This window comes from Heterodontus francisci, chromosome 38 (assembly GCF_036365525.1).
Source record: "Heterodontus francisci isolate sHetFra1 chromosome 38, sHetFra1.hap1, whole genome shotgun sequence".
Taxonomy (NCBI): domain Eukaryota; kingdom Metazoa; phylum Chordata; class Chondrichthyes; order Heterodontiformes; family Heterodontidae; genus Heterodontus; species Heterodontus francisci.
Window position 1 is genome coordinate 28,783,445 of NC_090408.1, and position 27,353 is coordinate 28,810,797.

The 27,353-nt window shown below is 41.4% G+C and overlaps 1 protein-coding gene across 3 annotated transcripts in view; it reads left to right on the forward strand.

The window, feature by feature from the left end:
- Positions 1-2,149: 2,149 nt before the first annotated feature.
- The window catches only part of myo5c (myosin VC), a 92,948-nt gene continuing 67,744 nt past the window's right edge, over positions 2,150-27,353 (forward strand). For all 3 annotated transcript variants that reach the window (XM_068017988.1, XM_068017987.1, XM_068017986.1), the window contains exons 1-4: positions 2,150-2,422; positions 16,491-16,601; positions 24,466-24,637; positions 24,746-24,890. In XM_068017988.1, coding sequence (XP_067874089.1) covers positions 2,396-2,422; positions 16,491-16,601; positions 24,466-24,637; positions 24,746-24,890 — 455 coding nt within the window. In that variant the 5' untranslated portion in view covers positions 2,150-2,395. The remainder of the gene's footprint in view (positions 2,423-16,490; positions 16,602-24,465; positions 24,638-24,745; positions 24,891-27,353) is intronic.

The following is a 27,353-nucleotide window of genomic DNA, read 5'->3' on the forward strand; positions in this document are numbered from 1 at the left end:
CTTGGAAATTTTTTCTGCCCCCTCTCTAATGCCTGAACATCTTTCCGAAAGTGTGGTGCCCAGAACTGAACACAATATTCCACTTGAGGCCGAACCATAGTTTTAGAAGGGTTCATCATAACGTCCTTGCTTTTGTACTCTATGCCGATATTTATAAAGCACGGGATCCCATATACCTTTTTAATCCGCCCTGAAACCTTTAACAATTTTTGCACATATATCCCTAGGTCTTTGTTTCTTCACCTCTTTAGAGTTATGCCCTTTATTTTATATTTCTGCATCTCATTCTTCCTACCAAAATGTACCACTTCATACTTCTATGCATTAAATTTCATCTGCCACATATCTGACCATTCCGCCAGCCTGTCTATGTCCTCTTGAAGTCTGTTATTAAAGAGAGAGAGAGAGCAAGAAAAGCAATGGTCCTAGTGCCTATCCTTGGGGAACCCTGCTACATACCTCCCTCCAGTCCAATAACACAACCGTTCACCACTTACCTCTGTTTTCTGTCATTCAGCCAACTTTGAATCCATGCTGCCTCTTTCCCTTTTACTCTGGGTTTCAACTTTGCCGACAAACATGTTAGGTGGCACTTTATCAAAAGCCTTTTGGAAGTCCATATATGCCACATCAGCAGCATTACCCTCTTTAACCATCTGTTACTTCATTAAAAAAAAGTCAATCAAGTTAGTCAAACACAATAAGGCTTTAACAAATAAATGTGTGTTTTCCCTAAATTAATCTGCACATGTCCAAGTGACTGCTAATTTTGTCTGGGATTATTGTGTCTGAAAGACTTCCCACCACTGAGGTTTAGCTGACTGGCCTGTAGTTGCTGGGTTTATCCTTACACCTTTTCTGAACTAAAGTGTAACATTTGAAATTCTCCACTACTCTAGCACTACCCTTCTAAGGAAGATTGGAAGATTATGGCCAGCGCCTCTGCTGTTTCCATCCTTACTTCTCTCAGCATCCTCGGATGCATCCCATCTGGTCCAGGTAACTTATCAACTTTAAATACAGTCAGCTTTTCTAATATCTCCTCTTTGTCAATTTTTAGCCATCTAGTATCTCAACTACTGCCTCTTTCACTATGACTTTGGCAGCATCATCTTCCTTGGTTAAAGACATGCCCTCTGCCTCTACGCTATTTCCAGCAACTTGAGGGCAAAAGCATTTTGAGCTACATGATGCAGGAAAAAGTCTAACCCATTGGGCACACCATGAGATGCCCAACTCCTACAAATTCCAGTCACAATGTGGAGTGTGGATCTTGAGCATCAGAAGACGGTCATCCTAATTGCTGTTGTATCTGAATGCAGATGACCTCATGCTGCTGTTTATAACGCACTTTGGAATGGGGGCTCTCAAGATTTGTAAAACAGATGATAAATTTGCCATATAATACTGCCAATGAAATCATACTATGGGTATTACAGCACCAAGTACTATATAGAAACATCATTAAATTGATGCAAAATTGCATGATTATTTTGTTACAACTTTATCTTGGAAATGAATCAAAAATAAAGCAAGGATCCTGAGTTTGAACTACGTGAACTAGACTTGGTAACTCATTATAATTTCTGTAGAGTTATCCGGATTGGGGGCTGTGATATTATTCTGCTACAGACAGAAAAGAGTTTGTCATATCGAGAAGAGCAGGGTGTTAGGAACAGCCGGGCATGGAATCGCAACAATTACCTTTATTATTTAAATTACCTTTTGTTCCTTTAGCTATCAGTATGATAAGAGGATATAATACCAGAGTTTTGATGACACCATCATTTCTGAACAATTCTCTGCATTTCTAACACACCTGCTTACTTTTTACTGATATACCTGGAAAACTTCTGGGGGCTTCAATTAATCCCCGAATCTCCACACAATAAAGTTTTGTGCCTTTGGGATTTGTCATAAAACTTTCCCCATTTTGGAAGATGTGATCAAATGTAATTTTTGTTGAAAGGGGTGTATTATAACTTTAAAATGAAGCTGAGCATTAAAAAAATCACTTGCAAATTGAATTCCCGATGCATAAGATTGAGTAACTTTTGGCACTAGCTTGTGCCCAAGCAGAATTTTTGCAGCTGACTGCCCACTATTTCGTTTTGGAAGTTGCTTTCAGACGCTCCCTTGTCACGAGGTGCCTCTAGTGGGAGAAAAGAGAGAGAGTGCAAAGTCGAGTTGGTGTGAGTACATAACAGGTGGAACACAGAGAGAGAGAGAGAGTGAGTGAGAGAAAGAAAGAAAGAAAGAGCGAGAGAGATAGGGGCTAGAACAAGAGATTAGTTGTCGGAGGCAATCCTGAGAGCTGCTCCTCATCGCCCCAAACATGAGCATCTGCAGTACTGAGCACTCCGATCGTAACTGAGGCAACGCATCCCCATGGGACATGGCGGTGGCTGAACTGTACACCAAGGTAACTCAGTAACCAGCTTATTCTCCTCAGCCATTCCTTAATGCGCCTGTTCAAGCGCAACTTGTTGGCAGAAACTTGTACAGTTAAATCTATTTCCCTCCCCCTTCTGCTGTTAATGTAAAATGACTATTATATATCGGTATTAAAAAGCTTTAAACAAACACTGTCGAATTTGCTCCTAAGTGAATTTAAGCTTTGCCGAGTTGCCACTGTGAAATGCCTCCAGCAAAAACCATATGGAACCGGTTTTGTAAAGACTTTCCCGATTCGGTGGTGTTAACCCACTTAAGGAAGGAGTCTTCATGCAATTATTTTAATCATTTTGTATTTCTGCTGGGCTTTATTCCTGTAACTTGTGGCTTACTGGTTGTCTGCCGATATATGACATTTCACGCTTTTTTGGGGGGCAGCTTGGTTTGGGAGCATTAATACAGAAATTGGGAAGTCGTACACTGTTCAGAAATAATGACATCATCTGGATACAGGATTCTGGATACAAGTTCTGTACACTTGCCTAGAATAGATAAAAGTTGATTCTACTCTCCCAAAGGAAATAGTTTTTTCTTTCAAGGGGAACGAAAACATTGTCCCATGTTGTTGAAATGTCCTGCTTCTTTCATGTTGGACTGTGACTGATTGGCACCAGACAAAAATGATGTAGCAGGTGTACTCTTCATGCCAACATTCTGGGAATCTGTACACTTTGAAAGTAACCCTTTTAAAAAGTAAAAAAATAGCAATGGCAAGCTCTGCAGCTGATATTTGAAATCTGTTTTGTAATTACATATCTGGTAAACATAGTGTGGACCCATATCCCTTGATAGTCCTACCTAACAAAAAAATTTCCTATCTGAGCCTTGAAAGCTGCAATTGTCCCAACTTCCGCAGGCTTTAGGGGGAGAAAATTCCAGATTTCCACTCTGCTTTGTGTGGGGGAAAAAAATGCTTCTTGATTTCCCTGTTAAATGGCCTGGCTCAACAATTTTAAGATAATGTCCTATTGTTATTGATTTCCCCCCCCCCCCACTAGAGGAAACCATTTCTCTGCATCAACACTATTGAATCCTTTTAACGCTTTGATCACCCCTCACTCTTCTAAACTCAAGGGACTGCAAACCAAGTTTATGCAGCCTGCCCTCGTAATTTAACCCATTAAGCCCTGGTATTGTTCTGGTGAATCTGCACTGCACCCACTCCAACGCCAGTATATTCTTTCTGAGGTTGGTGCCTGAAACTAAATGCAGTTCTCCGGATGGGATCTGACCAATGTTCTGTACAACCTGCAATCACAGAATTATTACAGCACAGAAGGAGGCCATTCAGCCCATCTTGTCTGCACCGGCTCTCCGAATGAGCAATTCACCTAATGCCATATCCCTGCCTTCTCCCCGCGACCCTGCACATTCTTCTTTTTTAGGTAACAGTCTAATTCCCTTTTGAATGCCTCGATTGAACCTGCCTCCACCACACTCTCAGGCAGTGCATTCCAGACCCTAACCACTCACTGCATGAAATTTTTTTTCCTCATTTTGCTTTTGCTTCTTTTGCCAATTACCTTAAATCTCTGCCCTCTCGTTCTTGATCCTTTCACAAGTGGGAAAAGTTTTTCTCTATCTACTCTGTCCAGACCCCTCATGATTTTGAATACCTCTATCAAATCACCTCTCGGCCTTCTCTTTAAGGAAAACAATCCAACTTCTCCAATCTGTCTTCATAACTGACGTTCCTCATACCTGGAAACATTCTTGTGAATCTTTTCTGCCCTCCAATGCTTTCACATCTTTACTGTAAGTGCGGCACCCAGAACTGGACGCAATACTCCAGTTGAGGCTGAACTAGTGTCTGATACAAGTTCAGCATAGCCTCCTTGCTCTTGTACTACATGCTCATATTAATAAAGCCCAGGATACTGTATGCTTTACTAACCTCTCTCTCAACCTGTCCTGCCACCATCAATGACTTATGCACATTTATACCAAGTTACTCAGCTCCTGCACCCCCTTTTATAGTTGTACACTTTATCCTATATTGTCTTTCCATGTTCTTCCTACCAAAATGAATTGTTTCACATTTCCCCGCATTGAACTTCATCTGACACCTGTCAATCTATTCCACCAACTTGTCTATTTCCTTTTGAAGTTCTACATTATCCTTCTCACAGTTCACAATGCTTCCAAGTTTCGTATAATCCTTAAATTTTGAAATTCTGCCCTATACATCAGGTTTAGGTCATTGATATATATCAGGAAGAGCAAGGGTTTCAACACTAACCATTGGGGAACTCCATGACAAACCTTCCTCCAGCCCAAAAAACATCCTTTAATCTCTATCTCTGTTTCCTATCCCACAGCCAATTTTCTTTCTATGTTGCTACTGTTCCTTTTTATTCTATGAGCTATAACTTTGCTCAAACGTCTGTTGTGTGGCACTGTATCAAATGCCATTTAGAAGTCTATGTACACCACATCAACAGCATTGCCCTCTTTAACCCCCTCTGTTACCTGTTCAAAAACTCCAGCAAGTTAGTTAAACACAATTTTCCCTTGACAAATCAATGCTGGCTTTCCTTAATTAACCCGCATTTGTCCATATACCTATTAATTTTGTCCCGAATTATTGTTTCTAGAAGTTTCCCCACCAGCGAAGTTAAACTGACTGGACTGTAATTGCTGGGCTTATCTTTACACCTTTTTTTGAACAAGTGTGTAACACTTGGCAATTCTCCAGTCCTCTGGCACCATCCCTGAGTCTAAGGAAGACTGGAAAATTATGGCCAGTGCTTCCACAATTTCCACTCTCCCTTCCCTCGGTGTTCTTGGATGCATCTCATCCGTTCCTGGTGCTTTATCAACTTTAAGTATTGACAGCCTATCTGATACCTCCTCCTTATCAGTCTTAAGGCCTTCTAGTGTATTAATTACCTTGCTTTCACTGTGACCTGGGTAGCATCTTCTTCCTTAGTAAATACAGATGCAAAGTATTCATTTAGCACCTCATCTATTGCTCCCTGCCTTCATGTGTAAATCCCCTTTTTGGTCCCGATTCAGCCCAACTCCTCCTTTTACCACCTTTTTACTATTTATTTGCCTATGGAAGACTTGAGATTCCCTTTTATGTTAGCTGCCAGTCTCTTTTCATACTCTCTCTTTGCTTCTCTTATTTGCTTTTTCACTTCCTCTCTGAACCTTCTATATTCAGTCTGGTTCTCTATTTTGTTGTCCACCTGATGTCTGTCATAAGCACACTTTTTTTTCTTTTTCATCTTAATCTCTATCTCTTTTGTCATAGAGTCATAGAGAGATACAGCACTGAAACAGGCCCTTCGGTCCACCGAGTCTGTGCCGACCATCAACCACCCATTTATACTAATCCTACATTAATTCCATTTTCCTTACCACATCCCCACCTTCCCTCAATTTTCCTACCACCTACCTACACTAGGGGCAATTTACAATGGCCAATTTACCTACCAACCTGCAAGTCTTTGGCTGTGGGAGGAAACCGGAGCACCCGACGGAAACCCATGCGGTCACAGGGAGAACTTGCACAGTTCTCCGCACAGGCAGTACCCAGAACCGAACTCGGGTCGCTGGAGTTGTGAAGCTGCGGTGCTAACCACTATGGAGCTCTGGATTTGTTTGCCCTACCTTTCCCCTTCATGGGAATATACCTTGACTGTGCCCAAACTCCTTGAAAGTAGCCCATTGTTCAGCTACCATTTTTTCCTGCCAGTCTTTGAATCCAATTTATTCTGCCCAGATCCATTCTTCCCCCATTGAAGTTGGCTTTCCCCCAGTTAATTATTCTTACTCTAGATTGTTCTTCGTCCTTTTTCATAGACAACCTATACCTTATGATACAATGATCACTGTCCCCTAAATCACTGAAGCATAACTTCCTTCCTTTTGTATTTCAGTCCCCTTGTCTTTTGATTGATTTTTGGACCTGTTTACTAACTTTAAATTATTCCTAGCAACACAAATATTTATAGATAAAACAAGACCGTGTCTGAGATACTGTTCTCTGAAAGTAACCACTGAGCAGTGTACTCCAAGGATGTTGTTCCCTGTCAGTTGTTTCTCCTGATATGGTAGCTCTGGCATCAAAAAGTACAAAACCTTGGTCTTTTTTTGCACTGTGTTATCTACTAACCAACATTAAAAGTTATACCTTTTAGAAGCTAATAAAACTTGGGACTTACAGGATTTGAGTCATAGGAAAATTTAGTTTATAATGACCCTAATGTGAAGTTTTTATTCATCCCAATAGAGGATGCAATGAAGCCTCATATTTAAACAACTGGCAGCCATATTGAGGCAGTTGGTTTTCGTAGTGCAGTAATGCCATTGTACAAGAAATAGAAACGAGATGTACTCTTTATTCACCTTCCACATATAAATGAACAAACAGGACAGAGGGAAAAGATGACATGAACGCACTCCATCATCTAAAGCATTAGTCAAGTCATTTATTTTCAGGAGGGCAGTTGTCAAGAACTACATACCTGCAGATGACAGGTAGAAGAACCTTTAATGTCTCAGCTTCAGTCTTGTCCTTAAGGAGTTTACCAGTGACTCCATGTCTGCAGAAAAGCTGATTTTTATGTATTTTTTAAAGGTTTGCATTTGTAACACTTGATATGGCACAGCCTGGGCTTTGAACTCATGCTAAAATCAAAAAAAGTTTGTTTTCAGTCTTCTCTTTCCATCGTCCTCAGTTTGAGTTCTACACTTCAATTGCTATTCGAGTTATTTTAGTAAAAATTTCCTTGCCACACCCTTGTTCTTTGCTGTGTGGATTTGACTCACCACTTTTCAATGTCAGTGGAGCACACTCCCTATTGCTCTCTGCTGCACGCTGCTAACTGCACCTCACTGGATTCCATCCTCTATTCCCAAGTGCTCTTCTCTTAATGTCGCAGCTTCTCAGCTTTGAATGTAACTTCTGTCTGTGGCTGCGTAATTAGCAATTGTCCTGGTTCAGTTAATCAGTATTTAAATACATTGGGAGCTATACCTCAGCAATAGAAGTGTTTCTGACTCTGGTTATTGCAAGAATGGGTGTGGAATTAATTCCAAATTATTTCATCTTCCTACCCAGGCACCGAGACATTAGGTTTATTTGACACAGATATTAAAGGCATTGTATTGATTTCAAGGAATCCCTTCCCAAATCCTTGGGAGATAAGTTGCACCATTCTGTACTGATTGTTAAATGGATGCTATCACCTGCACCGCAAGGGTGTCTGAAAAATTGTTTGATCCCAAATTGGGACAACCATCGAAAAGAAGCATTGAACCCTTTGCGTGTCTAAATGAGGGGCCTAATGCCTGCTTTAGAACCCCTCTTCTAAATTGGATGACGCTGAGCAGAACAGATGCTGCATTGCTCCATTCAGGAATCTTCAGTGGTCACTACAACGTACAAACTCGAAATAACTTTTCTTAAGTTTGTTGTAGGGTCGGATGGTGAAGGAGAGACTTTCCAGTGCCTTAGGTCTTCCAGTCTGAGTGCTATTGGTTATGGCCTGTTTTTTGCAGTATAACCAATTTCTACCCCCTTCATCAAGAAGGAATTTATTGTATTGACTCTAGTTATGACAGTCACATGATTCTCATGGCATGTTCATATAAGCAAGGGGGTGAAAGGTTATCGGGGGTAGGTGGAAATGTGGAGTAATCAGTTCAGCCAGGAACTTATTGAATGGCGGAGCAGGCTCGAAGGGCCGAGCAGCCTGCTCCTGCTCCCAGTTTGTATGACTGGCACAACCTGCCAATCTTAAATCTCAGTATCGGCAACAGACTGCCTCTGGCACACACAAAATTTGCCACCCCGATCATGGATCATGCATCCCGAACAAGTCACAAATGACATCCTCCGTGATTGTGAACATGGCATATTATCCTCCTTGACTTTTCTGCAGCCTTTGACATATTGACCATCATATGCAATGCCTCTCCCCTATTATCCAGCTCAGTGGAACTGCCCTTGCTTGGTTTACCTCTTTCCTATCTGACTGTAGCCAGAGAATTTCAGTAATGACTTTCCTTCCCATCCTTGCATCTTTATTTCCAGAATCCTCCAAGGATCTATCCTTGGCACTCTTCCTCATCCACATACTGCTTATTGGTGCCATCATTCGAGATAGTGAGTCAGCTGCCACATATACAATGACAACACCCAGCAATACCTTTCCACCACCTGTCTAGAGCAGTCCACTGCCTCTGTTTTGTCAGGTTGCTTATGTAACGTCTAGTCTTGGATGAGCAGCAGTTTCCTCCACTTAAATGGTGGGAGGACCAACACTGTCATCTTCCTTCTGCACTACAAACTCTATACTTTTGCAACTGATTCCATCCATCTCCTTTTCCCCAGCCACACTCTGAGGCTGAAACTGACTGTTTGTAATCTCGGCATCCTATTCAGCTCTGCGCTGAGTTTCCAACCCACATATCCTCTCCATCTCAAAAACTGCCTACTTCGTCCTACATAACATTGCCTGCCTCCAGCCCTACCTCAACCCATAAACTGCTGAAACCCTCATCCATGCCTTTGTTGCCTCCAGACGACTGTTTTAATGCTTGTCTGGCTGGCGTACCACCCTCCCCTCTCTGTAAACTTCAGCTCATTTAAAACTCTGCATGTATCACATCCCACAACAAGTCCTAATCATCCCTGACGTTACTGCTTGCTGACCTAGATTCTCTCCTAGTCTCACAAGGTATTCTATTTAAACTTCTCATTGTCATGTTTAAATCCCTTCATTGCCTCTCCCCTAACTATCTCTGCAACCCTCTCCAGTCATATAGCCCCACTACAAACTCTATTTCCTCTGACTCTGGCCTCTCCTGCATCTCCCTGCTAACTCCTCTTCATCCCACCATTGGTAGCTGTGACTTTAGTCACCTAGACATTGTGCTCTGGAATTTCCTCTCTCGGCTCCGTTGCCTTTTGAGATGCTTATGTTGGTATTCTTGTTCTGAGATCTCACCCTGTCAGCAAAGCCTAGGGTTTGAGTTGATATTCTTCCTAAAGTTATCATTCTGAGAGCTGAAGACAATTAACAACTATAACACCTGGTAAGCATCTGTGCCTGGAATCCCAGGAGCTGCAGTCTGGGTGTAAGCATTGTGGAACATCTTCCAGCATGCATCGGTATGACCTGGGTAACATGCAGCAACTTTAGTGTCTTTTCTCAGGCTGTAATAGCAATTATGAATTTTTATTCCAATGATTTCAAAATGAACCAGAGAATGAACTTTAGAACCTTCTGAGATAGGTTTTCAAGTGCCCAACGATCCATAACCATTGTTTCCCAAGTCCAGTTTGGCTTTCTTTGCTGGTTGTAGCCCATGCTGCAACACAACCTGTTGCTTCTTCCCATCTGTACCCCTTCCACCCGTCCCTCCTGTCCTGGCCTGACTCTCAGCCCCATATTCAATCTTAACAGCCTTTGTCATGGCACCTCCAGGACAAACTTCCCTCATCCTGGTAAATGTTTCCTTCCATCTATCTCTATCCTTGGACCTTAGAAGAGGCAAGACACTGATATTGAATACGTCAGTAAAGATACGTGTGCAATAGTCATAAAGGAAATGGAGACATACAAATGAAATATAGCACAGATTAGGGAGAGACATATAGAAAGACTGAAGAAAAACAATAAGAAATAAAGTATTGAGGAATCTAATTAAGTAAGTATGCAAACAGCAATATAGAGAGTAACATGAATGGATTAAGGAGTAGGAAAGCAACAGTAACTGGAAAAGATATTTTTCATGCACAATCTACAGGAGATAAACTATATGAGAAAATATTGTGTGTTGCGTATTGTAATACTCCTGTCATTATAGGACTGTGCATCATCCAGTTCATCATGAGTAATGTCACGAGAGATCTATTAATTACAAAAACTTTTAGAAAAAAATGAAATTGTATTTAAAAAGGTAAATGTTTACTCAGCAATGTATGACTTAAAAAAAAACTTGCTTTCTGAACACCACTGAATTTATCAAAGCTACAGCTTCATATTAAAATTACTGCAACCTTTTATTAAAATGAACTGAAAATTTTAGATACGTTAAGGTAATTTCTGTGCAAAATGTGTTATGCATCAGTGCATTGTTTTTCCTTCATGTTCCTTTCTCCCCTCCAAGCCACACACCAGGAGCTTAAACCTTTGAAGCATGGTGCTTAAAAAAAAAATTAAAAGGCTTTATTGAATGAGTTTTCAATAGGTTCCAGTAAGTGCTATAAATAGTTAAAACAATGTATCATCAGGTGCCTCATGTCTGTAATGACAGCTGGCTCAGTTTAAAGGAACTGAGTGTAAAGGTGAGAAAACAGCTGCTGATTCTCTTCCTTTTTTATTTGAATAAAGGCAAACAGTAACCATAGCAATAATTAAACATTAGAATTAAAACAACTTGAATGCTGATCCAGGCTGTAAAATCAGTCTATAATGTCGAGCTGGTCACATGCTATCTCTGTAGTTATCTTGCATCTTAATGCAAATTTGAATTTGCTTTACTGCTTTATAGTTTGACTCACTAACAACAGCCACTGAACTCCAAAAATAGTTAATTGTATGAAACACTTTGGGATGTTTGGAGGCTGTGAATTTCTCTCTTGATTTCTATGTAACATTCTTCTTAATGGGGAAGGTGTGAAGTGGCACAGTTTGAATATTTTAATCAGCAAATGTGCATCAGCCTTTATCCAGATTAAGTTGGGTGCATTGTTAATTTCATTTTATAAGACGGTCGCCCACCTCCTCCTGGAATGTGCCTTTGCAAAGCAGGTGTGGAAAGAGATGCAGTGGTTTTTGTCAAGGTTCATCCCAAGCAGCTCTGTAACACAGGAGTCTGTGCTCTACGGGCTGTTCCCAGGGACGCACACCGAGACAAACATCAACTGCTGCTGGAGGACTATCAATTTGGTGAAAGACGCCCTTTGGTCTGCCCGAAACTTGCTGGTCTTCCAGCGCAAAGAGTTGTCCACCACCGAATGTTGCAGACTGGCACATTCCAAGGTCCAGGACTACGTGCTGAGGGACGCACTAAAGCTTGGGGCAGCCGCAGCAAAGGCTCAATGGGGAAAGACCACAGTGTAAGGTTCCCCCACCAAGCTGGACTGAGGGGCTGGAACCATGGGAAGCCCCTCGAACAGTATCGTTAATATTCTCAATTGCTGTAAATGTAAAACTGTAATTGACATGACAATTGTGAAACGGAAGGGTTGGGAAGAAACTCATGACATTATTGAAAGAAACTGATCTCTTTTGCAATGTTTGTATTTTTTCGTGCTGTTTGGAAACTGTTTGGCAATGTAATTTTTACAGATTTTTATGAATAAAGTATATTTTGGAAATAAAAAAAAAGTTAATTTCATTTTATATATTGAGTTTGATATTAATAGTGCTCATTAAGCATGTGATCAGCATCATGACATAAGTTTTCATCCAATATGCACAGCAAAATTTAGACAAATTGCTTAGTTTTATCACTCCACCAAATGCTGAATGCTTTCTTAATTTATTTAAAAGTTAATGTGTAGAAAATCTTAATGTAAAAATTACAACCCTAAAAGTATTCAATTTCTGGAAAAACTGAAAGGCTTTTTTTGCACAATGGTGGAATTGCTTGTTGTGTATTCTACAGTGTAAGAATGGCTAGCTTATGTTACATATAAATATCCCAAACCTCAAAAGATGAGGGGACAACTATAAGAAGGGAAACAAGACAGTAACCAGACCCAATCAAAGTCATTGGAAAATTCATCAACTCACCCCCACCTCAACACTAGAAACTACAGCCAGTCAGACACCAATCAAGTAGAACATCAGTCATCAAGAACTGTCCTCCCTTCTTCTCTCCCAACTGGGTACATAACGTCACCAAAGATTTAAGACTGCCATTTAATTAAATAAATTCAAATGCAAATACATATGAGCTAAGAGTGCAAATCTAACCACATGTGTAAAGTCATGCAAAAACATGTAAATTTATCAATAAAAGGGGAAATAAGTGCTTCTAGTAAAACTGAACTGAGTATAAAATGTATATTTGTTACTTGCTGTATTTATAATCAGTATGATGAACATCTGAACTGTTTGTAGCAATTATCACAGACTACATATTCTAAACTCACCATTTATTATTGTCAGTTTATAATAACATAGTATGCCAGTATTGTCAGTTTTGTTCCATCACTTGCAAATTGACCAATACATTGAATCAGATGATTGTGTGGGCAGATATTGTTTCAACTTGGTTAACCTCTGTCATTATCATGTGAAAGTAAAATAATGTTGACAAACAAGTAATTACTTCTATTCAGTCAGAATTTTTGGAAGCTTAGGGGATAATTTTAAACACCCCCACCCCTCCCTGGCCTGGTGACCATGTAACTTACCCCCATCGACAGACCTGTTCCATTTTCTTCGGCCCTCTGGCCACACCGATTCATTAAAATCGCACTCTTAAGTGTTTTGGTCAAATGCTTGTTGAACCTCAGTTAAAGGTTCTGCAAAACATCTCTGTGCAATGTGGTTGAAATAAACAACGATCTGCACTGTTTGAATCCGGGCAGTGATAGATGTTTTTCAAAGCTGCAAAGGGCCACAAAAAGTTCTTAAAATTAATTCATTGTTATTAATGGACTCTGTATGACATTGGGGGAGTTGAGACCTTCACATAAAACATCCCATCCCATTTCCCACTGTCTCGATACTATCTTCGCAGTAATTAATAATTAAGATAGGTGAAAGAGAGAGGTTTTGATGGGCACTAAAAGATGTTGAACCCATCAGTAATTGTGAAAGTAGGAGAATTCAGAAAAGCGCACAGATTAGGTTAACAATAACGGTTAAATAATCTTTACATATTTACCATGAACATTGGCATTTGATAACTGCTGTTGCATTCTAGATTGACAATCTAAACTGAATTTAGGAGTGTTCAGAGCCTCTGATGATAGATGCTAACATTGGATAAGTTCCACTGCCAGCATCAAGTTCAGTGACACAAACATTTGTATTAGGTAGATGATATTGGGTGATCTTCGAAGCCAACTTGCATTTCTTCTGTCCAGGTCAGAATCAAATTGGTTTAATTATTTAGAATATTTCAGCCACAAGAATTAATGAATGTTGCGGAATCTCTTATAAAATGTGAATACTAGTTTTACCAATTTTACTGAAGAAGTCAGTGATTATTGTCATGAAAACCACACCTGCCAAAATGAGACATATTCATTTCGTCATATGGGACATTAATTTTAAACTGTTACTGGACTGAAAAAATTGGTTTAAAAAGACCACTGAAACATGACTGCTCATTTTGCATTCTAAAAGACAGTAGGGAAAAAAAGAGACAATGGGAACTGCTCACTGATTCAATTAACAGACAATGGTCTGGGCAATAGTGATCCACATTTTGTCTGTGTAAGAGACAGCACTGCACCCCCCACCCCCCACCGAGAGCCTTGAAATCCACAACCCGCAGGAGTGGTTGTTCCAGATAAGTTAGTCACAAGACTAACCTGCTGGCCAACTTGGAGTTTTGAATTGTGCTCTCAGAGCAGTTGAAAAAGAGACTGCAATTTGAAGACATCAGAGGAAGAAGGTCTTTCCCCCTCTCTCTCACGAAGTTCCAGGGGGATCCATTGAAGCCACTCAAACCTCAAGCGAGAAGACTCCTGCAACTAAGCAAGTTTGAAAGTGTGCACTGGGCCCCAACGAGAACTGCAAGACAACTGCAATCCAAGACTTTACATCAAACCCAAAAGCTAGTAACTCGACTCCAGCTATTACTTTAAACCTTTCTCCTCCTCTGTTTCTATTTGTGTGTGTGTTTATCGTGAATGCATGCTAGCGTGGTCGTGTCACGTATTTCTGGTAGTTTTAATCGAATTAGAGTTTTAAGGTTAATAAGGTTACACCTTTCTTGTTTAAATCTAAGAAAACCCTTCTGGTTGATTTCTTTGCCATTACATTTAGAGAACAGTGAACAAAGATTCACTGAGGGGAAGCTTAAAATGCAGTGTATTAAAAGTTAAACCCTGCTACGGCCAAACCAGACAAAGGCTGAGAGGGAACCCCTAGACCCCTTTCTCACCTGGTCGTAACACTATGTAAATATATGGTAACTTGGGTCACATTGGGAATTATCTGATTGTTCACATACTTCTAATGGTGAATAAAGCCATGCTCCAGTCTTAAAGAGGACTAGCAAGGATGAAACAGAGGAAATCAGAGAGGTTCTGAAAGTTAACAATGTCTGGAATTATCAGGAAAATATAAGATACAGAGTTAAGTGGCATAACCTTTGTTTCCTGCAACTTTTTAGGAACTACACAAAAGCCATAACTCTGTAACAGAGTGTAGTCTAAACCCATAAAACACATCATCCTTGTTGCACACATGTGAGAAGAGGAAGTTATAACATAAAATGTTTAAGCTAATTTTAAGGAACACCCATACTCAGAATAGAACAGCCTTGTACTGAAGGAAGGGAGTCAACCAAATTATTAAGAAAAAGATTATGTGCATGTTTATAAAAGGTGTATACAGTAAACTTACTGAAATTTAGGGAATGTAGGAGTATCTGGATATCCCACAAGGTACATTGTTCCATCATTCTGTTGGGACTGAGTGTTCAGACAAGGAACAAAACTTGATTATGACCTGGTTGGATGAGGCTCTTTTATGCTGAGTCAGGTCAATGAATGAGTTTTTTTTTAGTTCATTCATGGGATGTGGGCTCTTGGCCAAACCAACATTTATTGCCCATCCCTCGTGAGCTGCTGCTTTGAACCGCTACAGTCCATGTGGTATAGGTAAAGCCCACAGTGCTTTTAAGCAGTGAAATCCAGGATTCTGATCCAGGGACGATGAACGAATTTCAGTCTCATTCCAGGTCGGGTGATATGTGATTTGGAGGGGAGCCTGCAGTTGATGGTGTTCCCATGTGCCTGCTGTCCTGATTCCTCTGGGTGGTAGAGCTTGTGGGATGGAGGCTGCATTTGCAGTAAAACAAAGGTCATTGGACCACATCCAGTCAGTAGTTTCAAAAAGTGTCCAAGTGGTTTTGAGCCATTTTCAAGTTTTCATCTGGAATTTTTAAATATAAGGCCTGTGCCCTCAATAAAAATTAACAACCTGGGAGCAGAACTCTGTGCATTCAAATAGGTACATGCAGAGGGGTCTTCTGTCTTGTTAGAATGCAACTCAATGAATTATAACTAGTCTGTCAGATAAGTAACACTCTACAGATAACTGTGTGGTATATTATTTTTATTTTTTTATTAGAGATACAGCACTGAAACAGGCCCTTCGGCCCACCGAGTCTGTGCCGAACATCAACCACCCATTTATACTAATCCTATATTCCTACCAAACATCCCCACCTATCCCTATATTTCCCTACCACCTACCTATACTAGTGACAATTTATAATGGCCAATTTACCTGTCAACCTGCAAGTCTTTTGGCTTGTGGGAGGAAACCGGAGCACCCGGAGAAAACCCACGCAGACACAGGGAGAACTTGCAAACTCCACACAGGCAGTACCTGGAATCGAACCCGGGTCCCTGGAGCTGTGAGGCTGCAGTGCTAACCACTGCGCCACTGTGCCACCCTAATATGTAGCATAATGGTAGTATTAGACTGTGGGAACAGTGCATATAGTGGTAAAATTAGTCAACGCTATTGGGCAGTCCTGCAATTAAGGTGAATAGATCGATTAGATGTCTGGGAAGTAACGTTTTACATTGTTTTTAAGATGCATAAGAGAACACAGTACTCCACAATCCCAAGTGATAACTCTGTTTTAGTAGTAATCGTATACATTTCATCCTTCACATTTAGTTAGTCCACTGCTAGACACACAGGAAGAAGGAGCACGAGCATCAATTTATATTTTTATATAGCTACTTTAACATAGTAATTGACCCAACTTGCATTGCAAGGACAGAAATGGGCATTGGCCAGTAATAGAAGTGTATGGAATATGTTGAGAGTGTTTGTTGCATTAATGGAAAATGTGGCTTTATTTGCTCTGTTCCACAGTACAATAGTGTTTGGATTCCTAACCCTGATGAAGTCTGGCAGTCAGCAGAGATCACCAAGGACTATAAGAAGGGATCTGAAGTATTATTTCTGCAGTTAGAAGATGGCACTGTAAGTTGACAAAAATTTGCAAAGAAAAATGGGATTGGTTTTGTTTTATGCAAGTTTGCAAAATCATTTAACAAAAGTTTTTTTTCATTAGATTGTTTGTTTGCATTTTGTCCAGTGGCAGTGTGGCTCAGTTGATCACACTCTTGTTTCTAAATAACAAAGTTGTGGTGGGTTCAAGTCCCACTCCAGGACTTGAGCACAAAAATCAAAGCTTACACTTTGGTGCAGTACTGAGGACGTGCTGCACTGTTGGAGGTGCTGTCTTTTGGATGAGCCGTTAAACCAGAGCCCTGTCTGCCTTCTCAGGTGGACTTAAAAGATCCCATGGCATCATTTCGAAAAAGAGTAGGGAAGTTTACCCCTCTGTCTTGGACAATATTTATCCCTGAATCAACATCACAAAAGCATATTGTCTATCGTTAGCATTTGTGGGATCTTGATATGCGCAAATTGGCTGCTACATTTCCTACATTATGACAGTGACTACATGTCAAAAGTACTTCATTGGATGTAAAGCAGTTTGGGAAATCCTTTGGTCAGGAAAGGCGCTAGAGAGATGCAAGTCTTTTTTTTGTACAATGTTAAAACACAAAGCATATTCTATGCTATTTTGGCTGTGGTTATATTAGAGTTAACAACAGTCTGCTGGAAGTTAACTTTATTACTGCTCACCCCACACATCACTGCTAATAAAGAGGAATGGAGCACTTTTTTTGCACAATTGATAACACTCTGATGTTGGCTGCAGCTAACGTTATTCCACAATACTGAAAATGTAAGTGTTTAGTTTTCGTTATGAAGTTCCTGGAAGCTGCTTTTCATTTACTGGGCCTCAAATAATAACCTTTACATGTATGAGTACAAAGCTCCATTGTTTTTGGTCCTCTATAAAATATAGTTACACATCAAATTAAACATAAACAAATCTAAAACCTGTAAGTTTTTTGTTTTAAAACTTACTATCCTACACTTTGTGGTCTTTGTAGTTTTCTTTCAAGGCACTTCAGGTACACTCTGTACCCTTTGTCCTGTCAGCATAGTGAATGTAGTGTTAATCGCCTGTGTTCTGAGCTGCCAGGAGCTTTTTATGAACTGCAAACTGACGAGAGGACTTCGGAGATGTTTGAATTACTTCTAACTAGATTAGAGGTTGCGCAGACAGATTTTGGAATTGAGCCCCATAAAAGCGTTAATATGTAAAGAAAGGGCAAACTTGCAAATGCTGGAAATAAACAGCAGATTGGTCAACACCTGGTAAATAAAAAAAAAGACAGATTATCTTGTTTCGGGTATGTACCCTTCATCAGAATAGTTAAGCCAATTTGACACTTTCAAGGAAAAAATTGGATTTATATAGTGCCTTTGATGAAGTAAAAACAACCCATGGCACCTCACAGGAACATTATCAGACAAAATTGTTTGATACTGAGAGGGGTAGAAGAAGTGAGAGACCTTGGAGTGCATGTCCACAGGTCCCTGAAGGTAGTAGGACAGATACTTAGAGTGGTGAAGAAGGCATATGGAATGCTTTCCTTTATTGGCCAGGGGAGAATACAAAAGCAGGGATGTGATGCTGGAACTGTATAAAACGCTGGTTAGGTCACAGCTGGAGTATTGCGTACAGTTCTGGTCACCTTATTACAGGAAGGACAGAATTGCTCTGGAGAGAGTACAGAGGAGATTTACAAGAATGTTGCCAGGGGTTGAAAGTTGCAGCTATGAGGAAAGGCTAGAGTTGTTTTCCTTAGACCAGAGGAGGCTGAGAGTGACTTAATTGAGGTGCACAAAATTATGAGGGGCCTGGATAGAGTAGACAGGAAGGACCTGTTTCCCCCAGCGGAGAGGTCAATTACCAGGGGGCACAGATTTAAGGTGATTTGTAGAAGGATTAAAGGGGACATGCGGAAAACCTTTTTCACCCAGAGGGTGCTGGGTGTCTGGAATTCACTGCCCCGATCAGTGTTGGAGGCAGAAACCCTCAACTCTGTTAAAAGGTACCTAGACATGCACCTGAGGTGCTGTAACCTGCAAGGTTACGGACCAGGTACTGGAAGGTGGGATTAGATTGGGCGGCTAGTTTTTTTTCAGCTGGCGCAGACGTAATGGGCTGAATGGCCTCCTTCTGTGCTGTAACACTTCTATGGTTCTAAATTTAACAACAAGTCACATAGAGATATTGGGACAGGTGGCCAAAAGCTTAAATAAGTAGGTTTTAAGGAGTGGCTAAATGGTGGAGAAGTTTGGGAGGGAATTCCAGAGTTTAGGCCAAGACAGCTGCAGGCACAGCCACTGACGATAGAGTGATAAAAATTGAGGACGTTTAAGAAGCCAGAATTAGTAAAGAACAGAGATCTCGGAGGGTTGTTGGCTGGAGCACGTTACAGGGAAAGGGAGGGGTGAGGCTATGGAGGTAGTTGAACACTTGTATAGTACCTTTCATATCCACAGGCCATCTCAGAATGCTTCATAGCAAATGGATTCTTTTGAAATGTAGTCGCTGCTGTGTTGGCAAACATTGTAGCTGATTTGCACATTCAAGACCCTGCAAATAGCAATGAGATAAATGACAAGTTAATCTATTTTAGTGGTATTGGTAGGTTAGTATTGGAGCAATATAAGACATTAGAAGAAGTTGAAAACAGAAGCCAAATGGACGCTGTGCTAATAAGACACGCCTGTTGGAAAGATTGGTTTTAGCACGCAATTTTGGTTCTAATTGCTGATTATCATAATTTGAATTGCCTGGAGGCCTATAACAGGCAACCTGCAGTGTTAGCAGTCAGGCGCTGAACAGAAGCAATTTTCATACAGATGTTTATGTGAGCTCCACCCAACTGTTTTCTCCAAATGTTGTGGTCCAGAATTATATGCCCCCCGCCAAACTAGCAGGCTGGTCGGGGAGAGGGGTTTAAAATTTAGTGGGAGGTTGGGGGGTGCCATTCCTGACCCCCTCCCGCTTCGTTGCCAGTTTATGGGGAGCGGTGGCAAGGAATAGCCTGTCTGCCCCAGGCCAATCAAGGCCCTTAAATGGCCAGTTAACTGGCACTTAAGGGTCTCCATCTGCCGTCATGGGTATTTTACCCTCGGCTGGCGGGCGACTGAGGCCTCAAAAAGCCGACCTGATGAAACCAGGCGGCCTTCTTGTGGGCTGGGTGGGGCCCTTCTGATCGGACACCCTGTGCCCCAGGGATGGCTGCCCCTGAAGACCCAACTGCCCCCAACGCACAACGCTCATCCTGACCCCCCCTACCCCCGCCCCCCTTGCCTCACCAGGGCCCAACTGATTATCCCTGGGGAGGCACTAAAAACGTAACTTTTTTCTGGGGGAGCCGATGACTGGGTGCAGTCCCAGCAGTGTCCACCGCTCCCGGAGGCACTGCTGGAACTAAGAGCTGCCGTCCCGCTGATTGGCCGGCAGCTCCATTAGGCGGGACTTCCTGCTTCAAGGAGATGGAAGTCCCACCCAAGACCAAGTAAACACCTGGGGAGCGGAAAATCCAGGTTAGGCTCCGTGGAGGCGGCTGGTGGGCGGGGCCTCCCGTCCAACGAAAAATTCTGGACTTGGAGTGCACTGGCTGACAGACAGCGGCATGTTTCAGGATGGCTCATGAACCACGTAACGGGCACACAGGTTCCCAGATGTGGCACTGGAGGTCCTGGTGGAGGAGGTCCAGAGGAAAAAGGATGTACACGAAGGAGGGAAAGGGTCCACCTCAACCTCCTGCCCCTCTCTCCTGCAGCAGCACTTGATGCTCGGCCTAGCCTCATGTCCACCTCCCATTCCTCCGACAGACCTAGCAAGACGCTGATGACCAAGAACTCCCTTTATCCCCCGGTCTAAGGCACTTTAGGTGAGAATTTCATTCATGTAGCACCATTTCTAGTGCTGTCATGCAGACTTATGTTGACTCTTGGTGGCTGGCACATGTAGCTCTTTTCAATGCTATCGCTAGAAGCTATGCGAACAGGTTTCTCCCGCTTTACTCTTTTAGGGTAAAGTCCTCCGAGAATTTCCAGGTTAATTGCTAACACAGTGTTGGAAGGCTTGACAAAGTGTCCCAGAAAGTTTCAAAATTCCTCTTCAAACCTCCAGCAGACAATGAACTCTAAAAGGTGACACTTTTAATTAGTGCTCAGTTCTGTATAACGACTTGTTTACTCGTCGTTGTTAGGAGAGGGCGTTAGGTCAAGCACTATCCATCGAAATCCCGTACAGTGTCTTTAACGAGTGCTAGCAGGCAATTTAAGTGGCAATCTGGCCCTGAACAACCCTCTGGGCGGCTGTTCTGAGCGTATGCTTCAACTCCTTTATCAAGATGGTGTCTTGTGCTAGACTTGGGCTAAACTGGTGTTTCAGCTTAAGATGCCATCTTGGCCACCTCCAAGGCTCTTTAGAGTAAAGGCCTGCTTGGGTCTACAAATGAAACCCAACCCCAGCCCGGGTCCTTTCATTTTTTCCCGCACCCAATCCGACCCGACCACCAGAATAAAGTGGATAACATTAAAGTGGTTGTGCCCTACCTTCAATGGAATCGCTCACTGCAGACCAGTGTGGAGTGTTTCCCGCCTTGACGTCCTGGCTGTCACTGTGTCTGACCTGAGCCCGAATGTCAGACCCAGAAGAGCAACCCAACCTGAACCCGACACATGTTGTCAGGTCCTGTCGGATTCGGGTCGGGTAGCCAAGCGCTACTTTAGAGCCTAAACTTTCTGGTAAAACTGCCCATCCCTCAAAATGTTATTTGTTTAGAAGTTGAAAAGGAGGAAAATATAAAAAGGATTTTATTAAGAAAAATACTTGAAGAATAAAAATCTCTATGGGGTAGAGGGGCAAAGGGATCAGGGGATACAAATATGTATATCACTAGAAGTAGCGACACAGGTTAATAAAGCCATAAAAAACCAAAGCAAACCAAGCGCTAGGGTTTATTTCTGTAGGGATAGAATTGAAAAGTGCAGAAGTTCCACTCAACTTGAATCAAATCTTGGTTATACCATACTTGGAGCACTTGTACAGTTTTGGTTGCCATGTTAGAAAAAGGTTATAGAGGCATTGGAGAGGGTGCAAAAATGATTTACAAGGATGATACCAGAATTGTGAGGTTCTATCTATCATGAAAGGTTGAACAGGTTGGGCCTCTTCTCTCTCTTGCAAAGAGAAGGCTAAGGGTTGACCTAACAGAGGTTGTTAAAATTATGAGAGGTTTTGATAGAGTAGGAAGAGTGTATTTGCACTAGAAGCTATCAATATAAAATAGTCACCAAAAATCAAATAGGGAATTTAGAAGAAACTTCTTTATCCAGAGATTGGTGAGAATGTGGAAATCGCTACTGCAGGGAGTAGTTGAGGCAAATTTATTTATTTATTTAGAGATACAGCACTGAAACAGGCCCTTCGGCACACCAAGTCTGTGCCGATCAACAACCACCCATTTATACTAATCCTACATTAATCCCATATTCCCTACCACATCCCCACCATTCTCCTACCACCTACCTACACTAGGGGCAATTTACAATGGCCAATTTACCTATCAACCTGCAAGTCTTTGGCTGTGGGAGGAAACCGGAGCACCCGGCGGAAACCCACGCAGTCACAGGGAGAACTTGCAAACTCCACACAGGCAGTACCCAGAATCTGGGTCGCTGGAGCTGTGAGGCTGCTGTGCTAACCACTGCGCCACTGTGCCACCCCACATGTTATGGATGTATTTAAGGGGAAGCAAGATAAGCATATGAGGGAGAAGGGAATAGATGGTTATGCTGATGGTTAGATGAGGAAGGCTGAGAGGAGGCTCATGTGGAGCATAAATGGCCTGTGTCCGTAGTGTAAGTTCTGTGTCATTTTTATGATACAGGAAAGTGGAGAAATCAGATTTGGGTAGATTGTTCCAGTTGAGAAGGCACTGGCATAAGAACATTAGAACAATGCTGCAATTTCTACAATTCTATGGCACCATTTTCAGGTCATGAATAAAGCAGTGGGGTTTTAAAAAAAATTCATTCATTTTCATTCATGGGGTGTGGGCATTGCTGGCTGTTAGCTAGGAAGTTCCGGGATATTGACACAGTGATGATGAAGGAATGGCAATACATTTCCAAGTCAGGATTGTGTGACTTGCAGGTAGTGGTGTTCCCAGGCACCTGATGCCCTTTTAGACAGTATGGGTTTGGCAGGTGCTGTGGTGCATCTTGTTGATTGTACACGCTGCAGCCAGGTTGTCTATGGTGGAGGGAGTGAGAGTGGATGGGGTGCCCATCAAGCTTTGTCTTGGATGTGTTGAGCATCTTGAGTGTTTCTGGAGCTGCACTGATCCAGGCAAGTGGAGTGTCTTCCATCACACTCCTGACCTGTGCTTTGCAAATGTCGCAAGGGCTCTGGGAAGTCAGGATGTGAGTCACTCGCTGCAGAATACCTAGCCTCTGACCTTGATTATAATATACATCGACTGACTGCATCTTACTCATCTTGCTTGTGAGTTATCCCTTCAAAACTTTCATTTTCTTTGTCGTACAGCAAAAGGCAAAGTGAGTTTTTCCAGTAATTTGGTTTTCTGTAATTTATTTAACTATATGAATTTGAATTGCATTTACTTATATTTTCCATTCGACAATTGCATAACCAATTATAAAAATTGAAATGGCCTACATCTGAATGTAAAATACAAATTTATTAAATTACTTTGAATAGTTTTATTTTCAAAATCTCACATTCCGAAAAGTGCAACGGGATACTTGAATACCCCATTGTTTCTGCTGATACAGGCCAATGCACAGTTATTTGGCCATTTATTCAAATTCCAACAACCTGAACACAATGTGTTGGAGCAAAGTCAGGTGATTATGATGGTCACAAAAATATTTGACAGTTTATGAAGGAAACGGATCTACGCTTAGTCCAGTCTGATATTTATTTAGGATCAGTTTAGCATTCCTTCTAAATGACTCCGTGAAGCTAGTTAGACAGTAGATTCTGATGTATGACACAGTTTACCGTTTATTTTGTAATTTGAGTTTATTAAAATATTCCAAAAACACTGAAGCAAAGCCTGATCAATTAACAGACAGTATAATTCATGAGTTCAAACCGTATACAACATTTTAGCCAATACCTTTAATATGCAATTACCGGTCAAACAAGTTCTTCCTCTTTCTTGCTCTGCCTTATTTGATTTAAGCCTTACACATGGAGAGACAGACAATGTAGGCGGAAACATTGTTCAAATATTTTAGTTCCTAATTTATGCGCCCGAGAGCATAAGTTAACTGCTGTGTTTAATTTGAATGCCAGTGCTCCCAGTAATGCTATCATTACTAACTAGAAATATTTTAGATTTTCTTTATAACTTAGTAACTCAGTATAAAGATTAATTACAGTTCCATTCAGTGAGAAATGAATCATTTATTTTCTTACTCATTGTAAATGTTTTTTTTCATACATGGATTTGTCTGTACCCAATGTAGTTCATGGAAACCAAATTTGGATCTGATATAAATGTTGCTTGTATAATACTATTGCTGCTTCAGGATGTTTGCATCATGCAAAAGAATAAAAATAAGTCAAATAAATTATATGGCCTTTGCTCAAATATTTGGTGACTGAATATTATTAGTCAACACTTATCTGCACTTGTGACTTAAAATGTTCACATTCATCATCTGTCAAGTTAAACACAACACCACACCTGTAATAAAGAAATGTTATGCATTCCATAGTTCATGTTATCAGTCCAACTGGTTTTGCAGTATATTTCTTATGTCATTGTAGGACAGCCTAATCTACTTTAATGTTTAATAGTTGCAAGCACATTTAAAAGGTAAATGACTGACACCCTGTATTTCTCATTTATTTTGAACATTTCAGGAATTGGAATATCCAATTGATCCAATTAAGACACTGCTGCCACCTCTAAGGAACCCTGATATACTCGTGGGTGAAAATGACCTCACGGCACTCAGCTATTTGCATGAGCCTGCGGTTATGCATAACCTCAAAGTGCGCTTTGTTGATTCCAAACTCATCTACACTTATTGTGGTAAGAAATGAAGCCACAACAGATAGCACATCACCTTTTTGGAAATTTTCATTTAACTAATTGCTTTATGTATTAAATGTTGGCTCTGATTTTTTTTTTTAATTTTAGGTATTATTCTTGTGGCGATTAACCCATACAAAGAAATACCAATCTATGGCAATGCCATCATCCATGCCTACAGTGGGCAGAATATGGGTGATATGGATCCTCATATCTTTGCAGTGGCTGAAGAAGCTTACAAACAAATGGCCAGGTCAATTTTTCCGACCCATTGATTCAATATAAGTGTAGGATACTTATCTGTGTCGTAGTTTCATGTATAAATCTGTTATATAACATATATTCCATTAATTTCACATACATTTCATTATTGAATGGTGATACAATTAAATGAAAATTCAGGTCATATGCAACAAATAAGAATTAATTTGTAATACTTTAACAGACTGCTTCATCTCGTGTGATGCTGACTCATTTTCATGTGTCACAATCCTTACCTTTTGATACTTAGCGACATTGAAGTATAGTAGCGTTGTCTAGCTGAGTGGGACCTCCCTCTTCTGGTTCCACTCTCACCAGTCCAGTGCTAACCAGAGTCTCTTGCAATAGCTTCTCTTCCCACCCCCTCACCATTGCCTCTGGAGACCCCCAAGGATCTATCCTTGGCCCTATCCTATTTCAGATGGCACAATGTCAGATTCCATATATACATTGATCACACTGAGCTCTACCGCACCACCAACTCTCTTGATCCCTCTACTGTCTCTGTGTTGCCAGGCTGCTTGCCTGATGTAAAGTCCTGGATGAGGCAAAATTTTCTGTGATGAAACATCGGGAAGACCAAAGCCACTATCTTGAGCACCCGCCACAAACTCCTTTCCCTAGTCACCGATTCCATTCCCCTGCCCAGCCACTGTCCCAGGTTAATCAGACTTTTTGCAGCATTGGCCTTCTATTTGACTCTGAACTGAGCTTCTGGCTCCAGATCCTCTCCATCATAAAAGTGACTTCCACCTCTAATATTCTGCTGTGTTTCTGCTCCTGCCTCTTGCTTCTGTTACCTCCAGATTCAACTATTCTAATGCTCTCCTGGCTGGTCTCCCATCTTCCACCCTCCATAAACCTCTTTATCCAAAACTCTGCTGCTCTTATTGTGAGATACCCTAGTTGTGTATACATACATATGTAGGACTAGGATTTGGTTTATTCTCATATGAATAAAGATTTTACTTTCTTTTTGCTTCTAAAATGGCCTGTGGATTTATATGTTAAATGGATCAAACCCAAATGGTGAAGAATGAATCTGGACACAGATCCTTTTCTTGACATTTGTTTTATTCACAGAATGCAGCCTTACGTTTAGTTTAGAGATACAGCACTGAAACAGGCCCTTCGGCCCACCGAGTCTGTGCCGACCATCAACCACCCGTTTACACTATTCCTATACTAATTCCATATTCCTACCACATCCCCACCTGTCCCTATATTATCCCTACCACCTACCTATACTAGGGGCAATTTATAATGGCCAATTTACCTATCAACCTGCAAGTCTTTGGCATGTGGGAGGAAACCGGAGCACCCGGAGGAAACCCACGCAGACACAGGGAGAACTTGCAAACTCCACACAGGCAGTACCCGGAATTGAACCCGGGTCGCTGGAGCTGTGAGGCTGCGGTGCTAACCACTGCGCCACTGTGCCGCCTATATCTCTGCCTCCTGCAAACACACAACTTGTGTCCCAGCATATATATATCCCCTCTCAGTCCTTAATTAAACAATGCTCTTCACCCGTTTATCTTGACATGATTAACCTACCATTAACATGATACTGGCGCTCGAAGTAATGAAATGATTTAAAGTTGTTAAATCCCAGGATGCTTTAAGGTTTAGTGTGTCGGGACAATTTAGCTGACTGTGCTGTTTAGCTTCTGCTGCAAGTGCGTGTTGTGATTGATGCCTGTTGACTTTTTGTTGCCACATTGCAAAATGAGATAGAAAAAATAGTCTTGAAATAGGAATGGGGAAGAATAGGGCCTAGGTGATAAACAAGTTAGCATCTGGTATTTTGTAAGTCGCACCTCATTTCTGGGGGGGCTTATTCACCATAACTGTTTATCAGGATATAATAAATTATCTGGGACAGTGTGTGTGACTAGAGGTCTATAAAGTTCTTGAGCTTTCTGCAGCAATTTGTAGGGTGTCAGAATCAAAAGGATCGATGAAGGTTGTGTTTCGTCCCTGGGGAATAATATTGTTTATTTCTCTGTAGGTCTACTGCTTTGAGATATTGCATACGTTAAAGATTTGGTCGAACATAATAAAAGGATTGAGTTGCAAACCAGAAATTTGGGTGACCGATTTGAATTTTCTTACAGGAACACGGACCCAATTTCTTTCATCCTTCACCCCTGTGCTCACTGACTTACATTGGCTCCCTATCCACCGACACCACTATTTTAAAATTCTCATCATTGTGTTCAAATCCCTCTACGGCTTTGCCCATCTGTCTCTCTGTAATTTCCTCCAGCCCTACAACCCTCTGAGACCTCTGCATTTCTCCAATTCTGACTTCTTTTTCACCCCTACCCCCCTTCCCTTAGCTGCGTCATCGGTTTTCAACTATTTAGCCCCCAACCTCTGGAATTACCTCCCTAAATCTTTCCACTTCACCTCATTTAAGACGCTGCTTAAACCCTTAGTCTTTGACCAGTGT